This window comes from Kwoniella dejecticola, chromosome 8 (assembly GCF_000512565.2).
Source record: "Kwoniella dejecticola CBS 10117 chromosome 8, complete sequence".
In the NCBI taxonomy this organism is placed as follows: Eukaryota; Fungi; Basidiomycota; class Tremellomycetes; order Tremellales; family Cryptococcaceae; genus Kwoniella; species Kwoniella dejecticola.
This window is the reverse complement of record NC_089308.1, coordinates 945,273-965,580: the sequence shown is the minus strand read 5'-3', so window position 1 is coordinate 965,580 and position 20,308 is coordinate 945,273. Positions and strand designations below refer to the sequence as shown.

General features: G+C 50.3%; 6 protein-coding genes across 6 annotated transcripts; 4 read left to right on the top strand and 2 right to left on the bottom strand.

The window, feature by feature from the left end:
* Nucleotides 1-184: 184 nt before the first annotated feature.
* Nucleotides 185-3,328, top strand: I303_106639 (uncharacterized protein; the record flags this gene model as incomplete). The annotated part of the gene is made up of 14 exons (XM_065969411.1): nt 185-208; nt 273-842; nt 903-970; nt 1,037-1,047; nt 1,103-1,359; nt 1,418-1,715; nt 1,773-1,811; nt 1,870-2,027; nt 2,083-2,163; nt 2,227-2,289; nt 2,360-2,485; nt 2,541-2,634; nt 2,708-3,082; nt 3,192-3,328. 14 exons carry the CDS (start codon nt 185-187, stop codon nt 3,326-3,328), a joined length of 2,301 nt encoding a protein of 766 aa, XP_065825483.1.
* Nucleotides 3,329-3,589: 261 nt separating this feature from the next.
* On the bottom strand, nt 3,590-4,361 carry I303_106638 (mitochondrial 54S ribosomal protein bL21m; the record flags this gene model as incomplete). The annotated part of the gene is made up of 2 exons (XM_018411973.1): nt 3,590-4,257; nt 4,337-4,361. The coding sequence occupies 2 exons, from the start codon at nt 4,359-4,361 to the stop codon at nt 3,590-3,592; spliced, it is 693 nt and encodes a 230-aa protein (XP_018259174.1).
* Nucleotides 4,362-4,796: 435 nt separating this feature from the next.
* I303_106637 (ATP synthase subunit alpha, mitochondrial) lies at nt 4,797-6,932 on the top strand (the record flags this gene model as incomplete). Its single annotated transcript, XM_018411974.1, has 5 exons — nt 4,797-4,844; nt 5,069-5,123; nt 5,277-5,740; nt 5,816-6,744; nt 6,806-6,932. The coding sequence occupies 5 exons, from the start codon at nt 4,797-4,799 to the stop codon at nt 6,930-6,932; spliced, it is 1,623 nt and encodes a 540-aa protein (XP_018259175.1).
* An 845-nt stretch (nt 6,933-7,777) lies between these two features.
* On the top strand, nt 7,778-12,454 carry I303_106636 (uncharacterized protein; the record flags this gene model as incomplete). The annotated part of the gene is made up of 19 exons (XM_065969410.1): nt 7,778-7,888; nt 7,957-7,978; nt 8,033-8,083; nt 8,140-8,193; nt 8,253-8,368; nt 8,436-8,568; nt 8,629-8,705; nt 8,756-8,923; nt 8,974-9,141; nt 9,195-9,548; nt 9,602-9,664; nt 9,720-9,889; nt 9,945-10,089; nt 10,139-11,096; nt 11,168-11,719; nt 11,886-12,092; nt 12,190-12,212; nt 12,264-12,331; nt 12,385-12,454. The coding sequence occupies 19 exons, from the start codon at nt 7,778-7,780 to the stop codon at nt 12,452-12,454; spliced, it is 3,510 nt and encodes a 1,169-aa protein (XP_065825482.1).
* A 917-nt stretch (nt 12,455-13,371) lies between these two features.
* On the bottom strand, nt 13,372-15,186 carry I303_106635 (uncharacterized protein; the record flags this gene model as incomplete). The annotated part of the gene is made up of 5 exons (XM_018411976.1): nt 13,372-13,645; nt 13,715-13,813; nt 13,877-14,119; nt 14,188-14,304; nt 14,351-15,186. 5 exons carry the CDS (start codon nt 15,184-15,186, stop codon nt 13,372-13,374), a joined length of 1,569 nt encoding a protein of 522 aa, XP_018259177.1.
* Nucleotides 15,187-16,923: 1,737 nt separating this feature from the next.
* I303_106634 (uncharacterized protein) lies at nt 16,924-19,623 on the top strand (the record flags this gene model as incomplete). The annotated part of the gene is made up of 5 exons (XM_018411977.1): nt 16,924-18,287; nt 18,339-18,449; nt 18,503-19,210; nt 19,265-19,366; nt 19,419-19,623. The coding sequence occupies 5 exons, from the start codon at nt 16,924-16,926 to the stop codon at nt 19,621-19,623; spliced, it is 2,490 nt and encodes an 829-aa protein (XP_018259178.1).
* Nucleotides 19,624-20,308: the final 685 nt, after the last annotated feature.

The window sequence follows — 20,308 nt, the reverse complement described above, 5'->3', positions numbered from 1 at the left end:
AGTCCTCCTTAAACGGTGGGCTGAATAAGTAAAGTGGACGCGGCTGCCTTTTGGGTGTTAGTCGTTGAACCACTCATTTTGGTGTCAACAACAGAACAAACAATCACCAAATCAGCTTATCAGATCGACATTGTCGTCCTCAGGTATACTTTCAGTATCATTTCCTAGAGCTCACATCTTCAGCATGGCGGAAGATCAAGAGAACATAGTGAGTTGTCTTTCGAATGTACTGCTCAGTCTGTGCGATTAGCTAACGCATGAGCTGGACAAAGGCTCCCATGTCACGACTACCTCGACTTGCTTCACCCGCTAAGCCATCAGCTATACCTACCTTGTCCACCGGTTCTGCACCCCTCATCGGATCGAGCAACGCGAACAAGCGAAAACTACCTTCATCCCCCTTAGCTCCTCCGCCAACTAAACGATCAGTCTCCGGATCGTCTTTAGGCTCGTCTACATCCGCAGTGGGTTTGCGGACATCTCAGAGAAAGCCCTCTGGCTTTGTCCCGACAACTACTAGGAAACCATCCTCGACCCTTCCATCCTCTCGACCAGCGTCCTCATTAGGCACATCAACAAGGCGAACAGGAAGTACTGGCAGCACAGGTAGCGCTTCAACATCGACTACCGCTGGTACTGCCAGAACGAGAGCAGCCGCACCTACAACCACCGCACGACGTCCGCCTGCAGCGGCAAGTACGAACACTCGAAGTGCGAGTGCATTGGGAAGAAGTGTGGGTCCGACTGCCAGAGCGACAAGCAGGGGGGTCAGTCCTGGGCTGGGGGCTGTGGCTGGTCGATCGGGCATAGGAAGCGGAGTAGCAAGTGCTGCTCAGTTCAAGGTGAGTAGCTGAGGGATGAAACGACGAAATCCAGCTGCTAAGTGATACATCGTCAAATAGAGCCATGATGGCCGACTTGAGAACGTAGAAAGGATGGTGGGAGGTTTCAAAGAGCTCATAGAGCGAGAGTGAGTGGTCCCCATTTATACAAGGGGCGCTCATCCTTAGCTAACACTTTCTTTGTGCTCCTTTAGGCAAGCCAAAAGTAAGTATCCACTGTATTTATCTGCTGCTCATATGCCTTGCTGACACTATCGCAGTCTCATCCCTCCAGATGTCCCAGGTCGACCTACAGGCCCTTCTTCAGTCTACGCAGAACACCGAGCGAGAGGCCAGGCGGGACTTGTCATCAGCGTCCGAAGAGCTAGCCGCTTTGAGAGCTGCACACGCTAGAGAAGTGGATGATTTCGAACGCACGATCGCCAGGAAAGACAGGGAGAAGAGGGGGATGGAAGACGAATTGAGAGATAGCAGAGACGAGCTGAGTAGGGAGAGGGAAACCATCCGACAATTAAAGGTAAATCGACAGACAGTCGTACTGCTCAATGACTTGAGCTAATCATTGAGTCCCGTAGCAATCTCTTGCCGAGCAATCTACCCAACATCTTACGCTTTCAGCTCAACTCCAAGCATCGCAGACTCAGTTGACCCTCGTGCAAGCTGAGGTAGAGCGCGCGACTCTTAGTGTGTCAAGTATGAAAGCTGAACTCGCCATCGGTCTGGAAAACGCCAAGAAGATGGAAGCAATCGCCGAAGCAAAGATTAAGGAAGCTGAGAAAGACAGGGATGTGCGTCTGGCCGAGATCGAGGAGGAACTGCGAAACGCCGAGACCATTAGGAGAAAACTGCATAACCAAGTGCAGGAGTTGAAAGGTAAGCAGAGGCCGACCGCGATATCTGAGGAAGCACTAGCTGACGTGCGTGCCTTAGGTAACATTCGAGTGTTTGCCCGAGTGAGGCCTGCTCTAGGTGAGCCCTTGACTCGGGTATAGAACCCTTATAGTATGGTAGTTGACGATTAGTACAGCCCACGAGTCATCGTCTCCCGACGCGCTGGCCGAGATTGCCTACGGAGACGAAAGGACTGCCCAAGAGACTGGACAGTCGCAGATCGTAGTGACTAGCAGATCCGAATCGGCCACGGGACAAAGCAGAGAGCAAGAGTACCCGTTCACTTTCGATAAGGTGAGCTGCTTACCTCTCACCGCAAAAATTCGACCTGACTAACAACTTTGTATAGATCTTCAACCCTTCAGCTGGCCAACAGGAAGTGTTCGAGGAGATTAGCATGCTCGCTCAATCTGTTCTGGACGGATACAATGTGAGTCATGGGATCCGACAGCCATCTGAGGATGATAGACTGATCTCTTAATTGGACACTTAGGTTTGCATCTTCGCATACGGTCAAACTGGTTCAGGTAAATCGTGGACGATGGAAGGTGGCCAGGTAAGTTGATTTGGGCCAGCAGGTCTTCCGAAGGTGCGAACTCGCTAACAGATATATGGCAATATTGTAGGACGACGTCAACGCCGGTATGATTCCCCGAGCTATCAATATGATCTTCTCCGTCTCCAACGGACTCAAAGATCGAGGGTGGAAATACCAGATGGAAGGCCAATTCCTTGAGGTGTACAATGAAGTCGTGAGTGGCTTTTGATCACAGTATGCGCAATACAAGAGATTGATGTTATACCTAGATCAACGATCTGCTCGGAAATGGTCAATTCGACACGAAGAAACACGAAATCAAGACTGTCGACGGTAAAGTCAGCGTGACAGATGTAGTGAGCAGTGAGTCATACGTCCATTGCACTTGTACACGCTTCACACGCAGCTAGCTAATCTTGCTTGTACGTCTGCCCAGTCCCCCTGAATAACCCTCGTCAAGTATCGACCTTGCTCGAACGAGCTCGCAGCAGACGAGCAGTCGCAGCTACATTGATGAACGAACGATCATCTCGATCGCACTCGGTCTTCACCCTCAAAGTGAAGGGAGAGAACGCATCGACGAACGAGAAATGTGAGGCGATGTTGAATCTTGTGGACTTGGCGGGATCCGAACGACTTGAGAAGTCGGGAGCTGGCGAGAATAAAGATAGGATGAAGGAAACTATCAATATCAATAAATCGCTCTCTGCCTTGGCGGACGTGATTGGGGCGCTGGGCAGTGGGAAAGAAGGTGGACATGTGCCGTATAGGAATTCCACGTTGACTAGGTTGTTGCAGACTAGTTTGAGTGGTGAGTCCGTCCAACCACAGTTCACTACAGCTTCCACCATGATTAGCAAACCCACTCGCTCATTGCGCGCGCTAACATGTTGCACGCTCTTCGCGTGACATGATGACAGGCTCAAGCAAAACACTTATGATGTGTAATTTGTCGCCTCTGTCTGCGCATCTAGGCGAGACTCTCTGTTCGTTGAGATTCGCAACCAAGGTCAACTCGACGGTAGTTGGGCAAGTGAAGAAGCAGGCGGCGAGATAGGCTCGGACTTAGATTGAGTGAGATGTGCGAGTACCTGGACTTTGGGCTGATGAGTAGGACATTTTGACTTATATCGAGATACACATATACATATCGAATATACTCGCGAAAGAGTTCTTGATACCCCTCAGAGATTATGTATGAATAATTCTACGCTTCGAGTCGTTGAATATCGCGCGCATTGAGCGATGTTCTTCCCCAATTATAGACTTTACTGCAATTTTCTGCACGTCCTACTCGACCGACCTCTGCTTGGTTCCCTCATATTTCCTGCGTACTCGGACTTGCGCTATCTCCCAAAATGATATCGCCGACCCTCAATCTGGTATACCCCTGCTTATGCTCGATAGTCTTCTTGTACCCCTTCCTCCTCTTCTTCTTGAGTATCCGCTCCAAGGGCGACTTGGTATGCTCCAACACAGTCAATTGACAACTGACCACCGCCGGGGGTATACTATCGAATGTGGTAAGACGTTTCTCTTTCCAATCCATCGACCGTTTCAGTATCGCAGCATTGGACGCCTGACTCCGTATCGAATAATCCCTCGATCCGACTTCGAGTATCTTCGTGAGGCTCAGAGTACTTCCTGGTGATTGGGCTGGTTTGAGTTGAGGGATAGTCAAGATGTCTTTAGGGTGGAGGAGGTAGTTTCGCGAGTACAGTCGAGCTATTACGTATCGGCCTGAAGAGGTGGTTGATTGAGAAGCGATTAGATCGAGGGCGGATGAAGTTGAGCTGGGCTGAGCGACAGAGGAGGAGGAAGACGAGGTAGAAGGTAAGAGGGGTGGAAGGTGGGAGAGAGCCGAAGAAGTTGATGTTGAGGACGAAGAAGAGGAGGCAGTCGCATCGGATGGAGGTAGAGGTGTGCTGGGAGGCGGTAGTGGTGCGGTGGTTTGGAGACCCCTCGAAAGAGAGAGTCTGGCGAAAGCTGAAAGAGGAAGAGTGCAGCGTGAGTCATCATTCAAATAACCTATCATTCATCGCCGCGCCGGAATGCTCTCACTCACCAGACGATATGTTCGGCCGGGCCATATTATTGCAATTCTGTGTGCTTTATGGGTGAGATAGTCTGAAGGTCATGCCTTGAAGCTGCACTGATAGATATGCCCTTGATACCAGCTCGATGCATTCTAACATTCTCTCGAGACTGTTGTGTTGATTTCGGATAAATAACCATAAAAGGAACACAATAATATTGCTTGGTATCCCTTTGAATCCGCCTCATTCTACTCATCTGAAACGCCGATAATACCGATCCGCTCTTTACCCTGGGGGTGATCTAATGCATTCTCCGTACAACCAACCAACACTCACCACCGCTACTCACTCACCCACGTACCCACCAGTCCTTCTCCATCTCTCCATCAATCCACTTATACTCATAGTCCATCACAAAAGTCTTTACAAAGACCTCTTTCCCCTTCTTTTACTCTCACTCAACTCCTAACTCACCACTCATCGTCAAAAATGCGTGTCGCCTTCAGGAACACCCTCAGAGGAGCCGTCGCTTCAAGCGTAAGTTTCGATCTGGCTTGCTTCGGCACTCGGTTTGGGGGAATGAACGCGGAGAAATACGGGATGGACGGTGGGATCACATGTTGAAAGTTGGGGGATGAAGCATCATGGTGATATAGGAGACATTGCTGGACATCGAGGAAGAAGGAGAGGGCCGGAGATAGATGAATAAAAGGCATATATATCCCTTGCGAAAGGTCATCGCTAACATCATCCCTCGATAGGCTCGAACCAGAGCTGCTCCTCTCGCTGTCCGAACCTACGCTACTGCTAAGCCTGGTGAGTCACTGCTTAATCCCTCTACTGCTCTGAGAAGCGCGCTCATCATTCTATCGCTCAATGCTATTTCATCCTCCGTCCTCCTCGATCCGACACATCCGCGTTTCGGCCGATCTCACATTCCCCCTCGATAAAACCAATCCCCCACCACAGCCGCCTCCGAAGTTTCCTCCATTCTCGAGGGACGAATCGCCGGTGCTTCAGTTGGTGGTGATGTCCAAGAGACCGGTCGAGTATTGACCATTGGTGATGGTATCGCCCGTGTCTACGGTCTTAGAAACGTCCAAGCCGAGGAAATGGTTGAATTCTCCTCTGGTGTCAGAGGAATGTGCTTGAACTTGGAAGCCGACAACGTCGGTGTTACCATCTTCGGTAACGATAGATTGATCAAGGAAGGTGATACCGTCAAGAGAACCGGTCAAATCGTGGATGTCCCCGTCGGTCCTGGTCTTCTCGGTCGAGTCGTCGACGCCCTCGGTAACCCCATTGACGGTCGAGGACCCATCGAGTCTGTCGGTAGAACCCAAGCTCAATTGAAGGCCCCCGGTATCTTGCCCCGACGATCCGTACACGAACCTATGCAAACTGGTCTCAAGTCCGTTGACTCCTTGGTACCCGTGAGTTGTGGACCTTCACACTGCCTTCATCTTGACGATTATGCCCATGCTAATGCTCATTAAACCCCCCCTTAGATCGGTCGAGGACAACGAGAACTTATCATTGGTGACAGACAAACCGGTAAATCCGCCGTCGCCATCGACACTATCCTCAACCAAAAGAAGTGGAACGACGGTGCCGATGAGTCCAAGAAGCTCTACTGTGTTTACGTTGCTGTTGGTCAAAAGCGATCTACCGTCGCCCAACTTGTGCAAACCCTCGAGGAGAACGACGCCATGAAGTACTCCATCATCGTCGCTGCCACCGCTTCCGAAGCCGCCCCTCTTCAATACCTCGCTCCCTTCTCTGGTTGTGCCATGGGTGAATGGTTCAGAGACAACGGTAAACACGCCTTGATCATCTACGATGACTTGTCCAAGCAAGCCGTAGCCTACCGACAAATGTCCTTGCTTCTTAGACGACCTCCCGGACGAGAGGCTTACCCTGGTGACGTTTTCTACTTGCACTCCAGACTTTTGGAGAGAGCTGCCAAGCTCAACGCCGACTACGGAGCCGGTTCCCTCACTGCTTTGCCCATCATTGAAACCCAAGGTGGTGATGTGTCCGCTTATATCCCAACCAACGTTATCTCCATTACCGATGGACAAATCTTCTTGGAAGCCGAGTTGTTCTTCAAGGGTGTCAGACCCGCTATCAACGTCGGTCTTTCCGTGTCTCGAGTAGGTTCCGCCGCTCAAACCAAATTGATGAAATCCGTCGCCGGTTCTCTTAAATTGTACCTTGCCCAATACCGAGAAGTTGCTGCCTTCGCACAATTCGGTTCCGATTTGGATGCCTCTACCCGATACCTCCTTAACCGAGGTGCTCGTCTTACCGAATTGCTCAAACAACCCCAATACCAACCCATGCCTACCGAAGTCATGGCTCCTTTGATCTACGCCGGTGTTAACGGTAAGCTCGATAAAGTCGCTGTCGACCAAATCGGTGCTTGGGAGAAATCTTTGTGAGTATGAGTCTGCTTTCTTTAGCCTTGAGCCTTCAGCTAAATGTCTGTCATCCTACAGCACCGACCTCCTCAAATCCCAACACTCTGCCCTTCTTGAGAAACTCTCCGGTGGTGTCCTCACCAAGGAGATCGAGGAAGAGATGGCCAAGGTCATCGACGCCCACGTCGCCGACTTCACCGCTTAGAGAGGTAGTGTAGCTTAGAGGGGAAGGAGAGATAGAGGAGAAAATATATAAAGTGCAATGTCCGGGTCTGCGGGTCTACGTCTGCCTTAACGTCCATATTATACATTATTATGAGTTCTGGTTAACGGTAGGAGTTGGCGGTTGACGGAAAATCACAAAATGCATGGAATCGAAATTGCTCCACGCCCAGGCTGAGTATCTGGCTCTCAAGTGTCTTCCGTAAACACCAGTACTGCATGATATGGGTTACAATCTGCTCATCAGCTCGACTGTGAACCCGAACCGGTAAAGGACATCGTATTGACACATTTCACTTAGTGAATTCTGGGTTTGCTGAGTGGAATCGCTTGAGATCAATGATGTGCATGTGTCAGGGTTTGAGTGGTCTATACAACATCAACACACCTCATATTTTTCAGAATATATGTCTCGCCGTTATTTAGATACCAAATCTTCGAAGGAAGGTGAGAGCTCGCTCAGCAGCGCCTGTAGCCACCATTGTTTTGGTGATTGTTATAGCACCGCAAAATCAAATCCGAGGCAAGAAAGGTTTGGTCTTGAAAGTGAAGTTCCTACTCTGGTTGTTGTGGCCATGTACATCTTATTGCAGTATGATCGCGGAGAGGAAGGAGTAATAAGTGCAACCGGGGAGATTGGTAATGTTGTTGATGCACTAGTAGACCACGTGTCGTCGGTCAGGGCCCCCACCGTACGAGTGCTTGCTTGCTCATTTATCACAGAAACGCGTCCTTCGCTGCAAAAACATGTCCTTCCTCTCAACGCTACCTCACAAATGATCTGACCCAAGACAACTCAGATCAGCCCAAACACCTCGGCATGCGACGATGCCTCTCGAGTCCAATGCCGACAAGGCATACATGCACGACCTGCCGAAGGTATCCTTCAGGGTGGTAGACGATGATCTGTCGATGTCCGCTCCTGCTGGGGTCCAATCAGTGAGCCATAGTCTGTCAGCTAGATGTGCAGTAGAATGAGCTGACTCAAATGTCTTCTACACCTACAGGAGCAGAGCAGATCGTATGGGTGTAAGTACAATGTCAATTACAGTCGGGCCTCGGACCAGCTGATCTCCTTGACAGACAATGACTTCTCCGACTTCACCAGATCAGAACATTACATCCGGTATATAGGTGCGACAGTCTACCCTCCCTCGCCCAAGTATATGCTTACGAATTGCACACATAAGAACCGATCGAGTCCGAGCTGGCAGTACAAGTCGAGTATGATATGGATGAACAAGGTATGGTGTACCTCTTTTCTCCCTCCAAGGAATGGCTCTAATATATCGCATTATTGCAGATCAAGAATGGCTTGACGCAATTAACGCAGAGAGAAAGAAGGAACAGAGCGGACCGATATCATACGAGATCTTCGAGATATTGATGGACAAGCTAGAGAAGGAATGGTTCAGTCTGGTAAGCTAAACATCCGAACACATTTGCATCTTGCCTTGCCTAGGCTATATTGACATAAGTATTACAGTCAAAACGAATACCGCAGCCGACTCAGCACCTGGCGGCGGAAGACTCCAAATGCGCCGTGTGCGACGACGGGGAAGGAGAGAATTCGAATGCTATCGTGTTCTGCGATGGATGCAATCTAGCGGTACATCAAGGTAGGTCGGCTGTTTTAGCTGTAGAGCGCTCACCAGGCTAATGCACATGCGAGGTAATAGATTGTTATGGTGTGCCCTATATCCCAGAAGGTCAATGGCTGTGTCGAAAGTGCACTGTGTCTCCAGAGAATCCAGTGGTAAGTCATGTCAGGCGAGAAGTCAATTCATTAGCTGACCATCACTCCAGTCCTGCGTGTTCTGCCCCAACGAAGGAGGCGCTTTCAAGCAGACAACATCGGGTCATTGGGCACATTTGCTATGCTCTATCTGGATTCCCGAGACCGGAGTCGGCAATGTCGTATATATGGAACCGGTCGAGGGAGTCGAGACTGTCCCAAAGAGCAGATGGAAGCTGGTAAGCTGGCTTCCTCGATTGCATTCCCCAAGCTGATCGGATGACATCAGGTTTGTTCGTTGTGCAGGGAGAAAACAGGAGCTTGTATACAGTGTGATAACAGGAACTGCTTCACCGCTTTCCATGTCACTTGTGCCAGGCAAATAGGCTTACTGACGAGCATGAATTCTCCCAATCATGATGGAGGGATGAAGGCGTTCTGTCACAAGCACCTACCTGTGAGCGTCGATTCTGGCGCCTTGACTCGAGATGGCAGCTGATCGTTTGGCAGGCCGATTCGCGAGAAGACACGGAGACTGCTTCTGATTACTCCTCTTCCTTCTCCGACGCCATGCCTTCCAAGATGACTCAAAAGAAGATCAAACACCGTCGGCCGTCCCTCTCGAACAATGGGCACGTCCAAGTAGCCATACCATCGACTAAAAAGTCCGCTCAGGCTCACTCAAAATCATTCAAACCAGGTCCGCCTATAATACCTAGATTGATTTTAAACAAAGTCTTAGATTATGTTGCTAAGGTGGTTATGCGGAAGAGACAGCCTTTCGTGGAGCGCCTTTGCAGGTATTGGAGCTTGAAGAGGGAAGCTAGAAGAGGGGCACCTCTGCTGAAACGGCTGCATCTAGAGGTGAGATGCTCCTCTTTCGCACAAACAAAACCAATAAGCTGATGTCTATGTAGCCTTGGACCGCATCTGCATCGTCTCGACAACAGACTGATGCTGAAAAGGCCCAGAAGTTGAAGGTGAGTAAGACTGTAACATAGAGTCCAGGTTTTACGTGCTGAATGTGGGCTTTAGTTCCTGCAAATCCTCCGTAATGACCTCGAGAAAGTCCGGATGCTTGCCGAATTGGTGCGGAAGCGAGAGAAGGAAAAGTTGCGTCAGGCTCACGCCATCAAAGACACAGTAGATAGCTTCATATTCCCATGTCATGGGAGATTAAGAGTTGCGTTGGGGAGGATATCTGCGTGAGTTGGCTCGTTACTATTTTGCAGGACTTGCAATTCTGAAGCCCTGCTGTAGGATGGATCGTTCAGAGCTGTACCTCAATCCTGTCAGCCGCCTGGACGCACCGGACTACTATCAGGTGATCAAGGAACCGATGTGCTGGCTATGGATCGACGAGAAGCTGGAGAAGAATGGTTATCTGGACGTAGCTGAATTTAAGGTAGGCCTATGCGGATATGTGCACAGAGCACGGCTGACACTCGATCTAGCGAGACATCATGCTTGTACTCGACAATGCAATGCTATACAACCCGAAAGATAGCCCTTTTCATCGGAGAGCAGCGAAGATCAAGAAGGACGCTGAACCCGTGCTCAAGGAATTGGACGTCATCACTGCGACAGTCCGACCAGCGCTGGAACATGATTCCTTCTCTAGCGATATTCTCAGTCCGACTGGCGACCTCGAGCCTCTTACTGCCACACTGTCTGCACTGCTGCTACGCACATCTGGTGCAGAGGACCCGTCTCAAGATTACCTGTCGTCGATTTTCTCTTTTGAACTAGAGAAGCCGAAGGAGCCAACGCCGCCTCCACCTCCCAAAGCACCCAAAGCACCTAGGAAATCCAACGCCGAGCGGCGCCAATTGTGGGAAGCTCGGGAGGCGGCCGCCAAGGAACGTTCTTTGCTCGGAACAAGACCCACTCGCGCGGCTTTGGCGGCTGAGCAAGCGTTCAATCGGGAAGCAGGTGTGGTGCCCTCGTCGCCCGCGGACGCCGAGCCTAAAGCTGAAGGAACCGATGCGAGGAGCAGAAGAAGGAGCGTGAGGGAAAGTAACGCAACTGCGGGGCCGTCTACGCCTGCGTCTACCAGAAAGGGGAAGAAGCAGCCACATGAGACTGCCAATGCTTACCCGGCGCAGAAGCATGGCACGGATGCAAGCGCTGCCCCCATCTCATCCGCATTGAAGTCCTTAACCACATCAGGGTCTGCCTCCCCCACCAAATCGTCGACCTCGCTTCCTAATCGCCACAGATCGCAGCCGGGCGTAGCTGGCTTCGAAACGGTCCACATACTTACAGACAAGGAGCGGCGAGAACAGGAGCGAGCTCTGGACATCATGACGCAGGAAGTCGGATCACAGGACCAATTCAAGAGGTTCAATGTTGGTTGGGTTTTGCCTGAGGGAAGCAAACGGAAGCGATCAGAGAGGACCTCGGAGTCGTTACGTGAGTGTGGATATTACCCATAGGGCGGGCTGAATAACCGGATGAGCTAATATCATCGCTCCTTGTATCAGCTCGAGCACAGAGCACCATGTCATCACGTAAACCACCTAGTGCAACGGCTTCGAAAGCGAGAGCCTCATCTACACCCCGGGTACCGCCCCTTTCACTCAGTCCTATCAAGTCTCAGTCTGTCAAACTTGAAGATCCCCTATCAGGCAGCGGAAGCGAGCTGTCCCCGCCTCCTTCCAGCGCTTTGACCTCGGCTGCGTCAACCCCTAAGAAAACGGAGCAGAAAGGGAAAAGAAAAGCTTCGACTCCTGCAGAGGAGACCTCAACTCCTCGTCAGTCTAAGAGGGCCAAACGGGATGATGACCGACTTGAAGACGAAGATGTAGAGATGAGCTCGGTGCCGGACAAAAGTACTCGAGGGGAGGTTTTGGATCGAGGTGAAGGAGTCGCAGAAGAATCGGGACCAATGGGAACTGGACCCAACTCGCCCGCAGCGGAAGATCTGCCCCGGGATGAGCCAAGCAAAGGTAAACGAAAACCCGTCCCGGTCAACAAGTCGCCTATTAAGGCTAAGGAGCCTGTGGACGAAGACACGTATGCGTCTGGCACGCTCGGTGAGTCATCCCCAGACTGTCCAATGCTCAGTCTCAGATGTAGCTAACCCTGATTGCGCATTGCATTAGTCTGGGCAAAACGTGAGCTGTCTAACCAGAACGGCGGCATATGGAAGAGCTCGCCTCCTTGCTATACACGTCGGATGCTAATCTACCATTCATGTAGTACATTCTTTCCCTTATTTCCCAGCCGAAATCGTCGATCCTACCGGCGACGAGGAGATTCCCAAGGACGTACTGAAAATCGAAGAAAAGGAGAGGGCGATAGCGAAAGCAGCGAACAAGCGGATATGGCTTGTCCAATTCTACGATAATACGTTCAGTTACGGGTGGATCATGGAAGACAGGCTGGATCTTTTGGGTGAAGATCAGGGTGAGCTGAGTCGCCGTTACCTGCGACAGAGCAATCAAGCAATTGTTTCACACTGCTTTCATTGAAGGGCATCAAAGCTAACATCATAACCGTTCAGACATCGATGCAATGTATCTCAGCGTGAGTTTGGTGGAGTCCGTATTATTGGCAGACACTGACATTTCGCTTCAGGGTAAAGAACGAGGCAAGTATAACAGGTATAAATCCAACGCCCTCAAGTCAGTCAGGAAAGGTTATCAGTGAGTGATCACCCTTCGCCTCAGGGAGTAGTGCTCACGCCTCAGCCCTGTAGGCTTGCTCTGGCTGATCTGCAGAGCGCCGAAGAAGAAGAAGACGAAGACGAAGACGAAGCGGAGGCATAGCTGGCTAAGAATGCAGGTGTGGCATGGTGGTTTGTATGTATTGTATGATGCGAAAAGTTTGGCACGAAACGCGTTTTTACACTGTAAATGGCGCCTTTTTAGCACCGTTAGATCAACACTTTGGTATGACAGGTGCATATTTTTTTGGCCCTTGGGGTTCTTGAGGGGTGCAGCCCACAGTAAATTGCATCAATCTGGCATGCTGATCCAACGGCAGACGCCTAAACGGGCATCTTTGTTGCCAAAAATGCGACCCCATACAAACCTTAAATTTTCACCACCATAGCTTCTGTGGCAGACACAACTTCACCTTTCAGAACATATACAGCTTCTACCCACTTTACGACCTCGCTATAAGCCCATGGATGATGTTGTTAGTGGTCGGGAGAGTGTGTCCCAGCGGAAAAATGAAGCGACTACCATACATAATTCTTGCTATAGAAGCCATTCAAAACACACATCTAAGGTGTAAAAACGCGTTTCGTGCCAAACTTTTCGCAGCATACAATATATGTGCAAAATCAAGTGGCATGGGGGCATGGATGTATCATCTACAATCTCATACTTAATTCAAACGATGTCACTCGCTTTACTCCCTATGCACTCAGTCGAGGGTATCTGCCGCCATCTCATTCGATTGACGTGCCTTTTGTTCGCTGTTGAACCTCTCTGGGGGCAAATTTCCTCTCGTGTCCAATCCGCTCTCAGAAGAGGATATGGTCGACATTGATCGCTTCCGACGTCTTCGAAGCTATTAAGATCTTACTGACGCATCAATGATCTTAACGACCATCAAAACACATTATTCATGCTCTAGGGCCATGGAGAAGTCCCATTGAGATCCTCATGCACATCCTTCTCAGGTCGGTTAGAGGGAGAAACAGTGATGCAAAGCAATGTCTTCATGGTGTACAGTACTAATCGTTGATTGGTGGACCTGTGGCAACGATTGGCGGCAAGCCCTTTGTCAGAGCTCTTGGCACGCCTTTCAAAGAAGATTTCCGTTGATCGGATTGGCGTTTCGCCTTGCGAAGTTCAACTACAAAGTTGTAAAAACCAAGAGAAGTCATCTTCCTGATCGCGTGCGGGGACGTCGATTTTTGATCACTGTTTATCACTTGTTCCTTCACAACGACGATTCGTACACTTCCGTCGAATGCTCGTAATTCCTCCAACGTAGCCTTAATCGTACTGAAATGATGTGGTACAACCCTCGATGAGCCTCGGTCAGTTCTCGTCTTAATGGCCGAGCTGACTTACAATCTTTCAGCGTCACATATGCGTCCAATCGCTGTTGCGTGATCAGGATCCATTGAGATCGATATATAGACAGCTTTCTTGACACCTATCTCAAGTGGACTGCGCCAACAACAACAGTGAGGACTCTCACACGGACAATGAATGAAGAAACATCTCACTCACGTCTTTCCGCATCCTTGTGCTAGACCTTGTAGCTTCTCCAGTGTGCTTTGACGTACTTTGCGAAATTTATCGCATACAATGATCAGACTTTTCACGAGTCTGTACATGTCCCATGACTTGATCTGGGTCAATCTCCACCTGTCGGTATGTATCCCGATATCCGCCAATGCAGACAATCCCGTGAGTCGGATATGGGTGGTAGCTTGTCGGCAAAGTAGGTCTTCTTCGGTCGAGCACACGGTACTAAGGGAACTGCGTATCAGCAAAACATCAAATGTATTGTGATGTGGTCGCGACACAACATCACTGACCCGCCCAATTTCTCGATCAATCGTATGCTCTCTCCTACTACACTTGAAGGGTTCCATCTATCCGGTATAAAAACGCGGTAGTCACTCAATATCTCGGTCCTTCCACTACCATCCGATCTAACAGTCGATTAACATAGGATCCTACGTTCTTAGAATGACTCACAGTTCTGACATAATCCTCCGAACAACCTCCAGTCCAATTTCGAGCACTGCTCTCTCCTCGTATGCTTTTCTCCGTGAATTTCCCTTGTCAAATCCATCAGTCTCAAACATTCTATCTGCCTTCCATAACGAAGTGTGAATTGATCTATTCCAAAAGTACTGTTTCAGTACCCCCATCGTCGTGTCGTCCAACTTTTCGCTATCCAGTACATTCTCTGATGCCTCCAATAGAGGCTTGACATATGATCGCCGGATCAGACTTCTATTCGGTTTGTATCTAGTATCATTCCCATATTTGGTATGACCCTGGGAATTGGCTAAGTCTTCCAAAACTTTCCGAGTATCTGGCCCTCTGCATGGCGGACCAACCCTTCCGGAACCCTCCGAAGCTGAGTCGAAACTCTCAAGGCGAGCTTGGTTGCTGGTAGTTTGCAGCTTATGAGGGACACAAGGAGACTTGACATCGGACAAAACGCCCAGATGGTTAGATGATGGAGGTGTGCTCCTCGCTTGCCGGCTTGGAAAGATTGGTGACGCGCCATGGTCTTGCAATGTCACCGTAATTTGTGGTTGTTCGTGCCGTTGCGAATTCGACTCAAGGGGTGTCTGGAGCGCTGATCTTTTTGACTTGACCTTTTGCCGAGCGGTGACAGCACAGTGCGTGCCGGGGACTGCTATGGTGACGATTTCAGCTCGTGTAGGTGGGGTCCACCGATCGACGAGGATGGGAAAATGATATTTCGGTTTCAATATCCTGGACTGAGTATGAGTCGGTCGATCGGCAGTTCTCTGATGCCAAGTCTTCTTGAATGGTCGGCCTTCGTGTGTCGGATCCATAGTGGCTGCTGTGAGGCATGTTCGTCGCTTAGAGGATGGGAGGGGTTGTGGATCTATGATAAGTTCCTGTAAAGACGATAAATCTAGTTGAGTCAGGGGTAAGATGCACGAGACTTACGATCCTCCATCCCTTGGCCTGTCTTTCTTCCTTGGATACAAAGCAATATTCAAATCCGAATCCATATTGATGCTTTGTCGGACCGTGCACGTATATAGTCGATACTCCCGAAAAGTACATACATATATACTGATCGAGGCGGGCGAATCCAGGTCTGGAGCATCAATTGTTCAGGCGACATGTCTTTGATTAATCGAGAACCTCTGAGATTACCCTAATTTTACTTGCAAGACGGAGCCTAAGGCTCCAGCTTTGCTCTCTTGACTCAAAGCTATGAACCCTGAGACTCGGTCGATGCGAAGTACGCTTTGAAACCGTCGGGATACGCGATGCCAATTCTGTCGTCGTGAGGTGATCCATCTGAGAGGTCTCTCTACTGCCACCCAGGACCACTTGTAGCTGTAATCAGACGCACCTCATTCATATCAACCATCTGACTGCTTCATCATCAAGCTCGACTTCCCGGCAATATCAAGAGCGCGGAAGCAAATGTGTCCACCAATCGCTGGAACACGCGATTATCAAAGCGCTGATCGACGCGTCTTCACTTTTCAGTACGACAAGGTCAGGCAATCCTTCGTCTGTCAATCTTTTTCTCATGCTAGCATTATATTCGAGCTAAATTTAGGCTTGGTCAAAGTCCGCCCCGAAGACGCCTCAGCATCAATCAGGACGAACACACCGAGGGTTGCCGTGATTCCCCAAAAGCGTCGCCGGGAAGCGAATATACCATGTGGGGTGGAAAAGCTTAGACCCACATGATGAACAATACCTTTCGGGCATCGGATCACTCCGGATCTGGTAATATAGATCAACAGGATCACAGCTCTGGAGACGAAAGGAGATGATGGGCCGTTTAGCTCATGACGTTGCCGGCGGAGAGAACGGAAATTGATGGTAGTCATGGTGAGTTACCGTTTCACCATATTTACCATTGTTCAAGCAAGCGATAACCTGATGAACCCTACAGTGGTCTCACACAGATCTGCAGTTACCCCATGAAACGCTGATCAATGCATTTTGCGAGCTTTGTCCTCGGTCATACGGAATATGCAGGATTGTAAAATTTCACTTATAAGTGTGAAAGGTCACCTATATCACCTTCTTCAAATTATCGCCGCACCTTCATCGAGATCACCCAAATCAGTATCCAGCACAGCTAAGCCTCCTGCATGTCCTCAGTTCACCCCTACAGCTCCACATTTGTCGAGACCATGCCTTCTCCTTGCCAGCCAGCCTTTTCTCCATTTTATAAATTGTCCTATCCAGCTCTCAGCCAGACTGACCGAGCGTTCAGTCCTCTCGTTGTACCTCAACCAGTGTGGACGCAACCGCAGCCACATGAGCACACACTCATCAGCGGCTCACTGAGCCTTCCCAACTCCTCCTCGATCGATCACCCAACTGCCGATTCGCTCAAGAGGAAAGCTCGTAGTAAAGCGATACCATTCACATATTCAACTGCTCATCCAAAGCGACGATGTATAGCCCTCTCACCTGGCATATATACATCCAGAAATCGTGTCGAAGAGGCTTCCTTGTCTGAAGCCGAAGACAGTTATTTCGTTTGTACCGGTCATAACTTGTTCTCTGAAGCACACACCGTGATCAGGCGAGGGATGCTGTCTACCGGTCATGCGAAGGCTCAAAAGAAGATCTCAGGTTCAACGCGAACATCCAATCCCGTTGCTATCCTGAGCTGCAAGGAACTTAACGATCCGATGACTTCGTCGCCCACACCATCTCAATCGCTTGCACGCGGTCCAAAATGGGTTACACAGCCACCTTCGCCGCAGCCATCTAGAAGGCCAGCTGGCGGGCGGGAAGAAACTCGGGACACCACAGGATCTCTACCCAAACACAATGAAAGGACAGCAAAGGAGGAAGAGGGTCGAAAGGACGAACAGCAGACGGAAACCGTGGAGATGGAAGATGGAGAGTCGACGGGCAATGGCGAGGCAGCCGAAGTGGATGAGCTTACAGAGGATGACATCACGATCAAGGAAGAAGAGGACTCGGAGCAGGATATCGTCTCGAGCATTAAGATGAATAATAATACTCAACAATCTACTCTCAAGACCCCAAAGTCGTCGGACTCCACCTATATACCATTTAACCGCCCCCAATCGACCCCTTCCGCCGATGTTCACCCTACGCCAATCCCTGCAGTCGAAACTGTATCGACTGCCACCGCACCTTGCACCATCCCTCGCGATCCACTCTCCATCACATGCTTAACCAATGTCCATGCCAACAAAGAGCGTAAAATCAAGCCGATGACGGCCTTGTCAGATCCCACGAGGACAGGTAAATTGGCGGGAAGCGTCCAACCCAACTCCATCGCCCCTAAGGACCAAGATTCAGACAATCCGATCCCCGCACCAACGGCAGTTTCCGACGCAGACTCGCTAACTTCATCATCAAGATCAAAGGGCCAAAATCGCATTCCTCTGCCGCTCGCGAGCTCCACCGAGACACTATCATTGCCAAATCCTAGAGCCACGAGACCGCTTTTGGTAGTCGTGGAAATTCCAACGTTCCGGCAGGTCAGAAAAGCGACTTACAAACTATTTTACCCAAAATCTCCGGCTTCTCCGTGTTTCATCGATCATGGCGTTGCAGCAGCGACATCTGAGATCGAGGTACCCGAATCCGAAAACTTTGACATCGTCCCAGGCAACTGCCTTCTACCGATGATCGGGAATGATTCTTCGAGAAAGCGGAAGAGAGAGAAAAACGAGGAAGGGGCAATAGACAAAGCTACGCGTAAAAGGAGAACTGTCGAGCGCATCGCGAAAACAGAGGACAGAGGGCAGTCGATAGATGCACACGAAATGCTTCGAAGAGCTCGAGCCGAGATATTCAATCCTTCATGGTTGGAAGGGAAGTCCGCGTCTTCCAATGGCGAGAAGCGAGTGCGTGCGGAAACTCTATCCCGATGCCATCTATTCGCATCAGCCTACAAGGTCCTGTTGAAGAGCTCGTGAGTTGAATGCCTAGCAGCAATCGAATTCAAGCTGACATGTATGTGAAGACCAAACAAAATCCTCCGGAAGTATGCCATATTCGTCAGACCCGAAGAACTCGGCAAGAAGTGCAAGAAGGACGGGAAAAGGGTGATCAAGATCATCGAATCGTCTGGAGGGTAAGCGAACGCATCCCACCACTCAGGCTGCTTGCGCTAATTTGATGGTACAGAACGGTGGGCAAGTCATGTCGAGATCTGAGCGAGTCAGGCAAAGCCAAAATCATCTGCATTACTCCTTTCGATGATTCCAGCTGCGTTATCAAGGTCGAAGACGGATGTCTCCGTTCTCGCAGCATGGACATGCTCGAATTTCTCAGATGGTACGATGTCAAGTACACCAAATGCCCGACAATCCGGGAGGAAAACCCAAAGATGTCTCAAAATTCGAGCAAGTCTCTCGACAGCGGACGTAACTGCGCTCAAGAGTCAATCGCTGAAAAGACGCAAATGCCTCCTCCCATCTCTGCGAAACATCCCCACGGCACAACAGCTCCTCAGCTTAAACAAGCCAAATCGCACCGTAAATCAAAAGGTCAACAATCGAGCACCAATGCCGCCAGAGCACAGATCACCGTTGAAGCTGTCTCGCCCAGCTCAGGTTTGCTAGAACGCGCTCAGCCCTCTGCCGGGGTTGACGGTCGATGGGGCCGAGAGCACGTTGGGCGATATATCGGATCCCTCTTCAAGAACGCGACTGGCGATATGATCACGAAGAAATGGTTTGATCAATACAGAACTAAGCTTCTGAGAAACTACAGCGCAAAGCAAGGAGTCGTCAGGGCCTCTGCCAAGCAGAGTAATGACGAGATGTATGAAAGCTACCGTAAAAAGTGCTTCACAAAGGCTTTCAGCGAGTTGATCAAGTGGACAGGAGAAACGTAAGTGATTTATGACTCCCGTCGCACAGGAACTTTCGCTAAGGTATCATGCAGCGACGTTCTCAGGGATCATGCTGTGTGGGATTTGAACGCGAAACAGCTTCTGAAATTGAAGCGCAACAGCGATATATGTGGGATTGTGAACAACGCCGGAGGGTAAGTTCGTTTGTTCTAAGTGAAACAAAGCAAGGCTGATTTCGGGATCTAGCGAGACAGAAAATAGTAGCAAAATGGTTACAAAACCGATCTGGATTCATCTCATCTCGCGTAAGGATGCAACTGAAAAGCCAAGGGACAACCCTGACGGCAGGACTGTGAGACAATACACGGATCTGCAGTTCTACAAATACCTTTATAGATTGTATAAAAGGTCGCCAGCTATGCCCGACGAGATCTTCATGCATTTACCGTAGGTTCTGAAGATCGTCGCAACTATTTTCAACAGTCAAGGCTAGATAGATCGGGATGAGCTCTTGTCACGATGACTTGTTGAGGCGCCTCGGATCTACAATGCTGACTGGGCTGCACCGACGTCCGGCCACAAGAGTCCACGACTGGTCAATGGACCGTTCGACGTGTACAGGGCTAGGTCCGCCGCTCTGGTCTGTTGGGACTGCCTGAGCAATCAGTGGTAGAGTAGCCTTGTTGCTACGATCCACTGAGGCTAAGCCCTTGTCCTATAGATTTGTCTCTATACGTTTGAAGGTTGGGGGGGCGTTCCCCCGGACTTTGAGGCGTGTTGGGGCTGTTTGGTGTGATGCTGCGGGCCGGGACGGACGGGCTGCGGTGGGTGTGACGGAGGTGCTGGTCGACTCGAGACGGGACGGTGTCTGTCGGGCCGAGGTGGGATGTTGGGTGGTGATCTGCCGAGTAGGGTCGAACTCTCCCCCAGCCCGCCGTGTTTTGGCTTGGTGACGGTGGTGGTGTGAGATGTGGTGGATGGGACGGAGACTCTATGGCGGACAGCACGGTGGTCGCTCTCTGGTGACCGGGCTTTGGGTACGGTGGAACGCTCCCCCAGCTTGCTGAGTGCTGAGTGCTGAGTGCTGAGATGTGGTATGGTGGCTCGATGGCTCCGAGTCGGACCGAGGTCAAAGG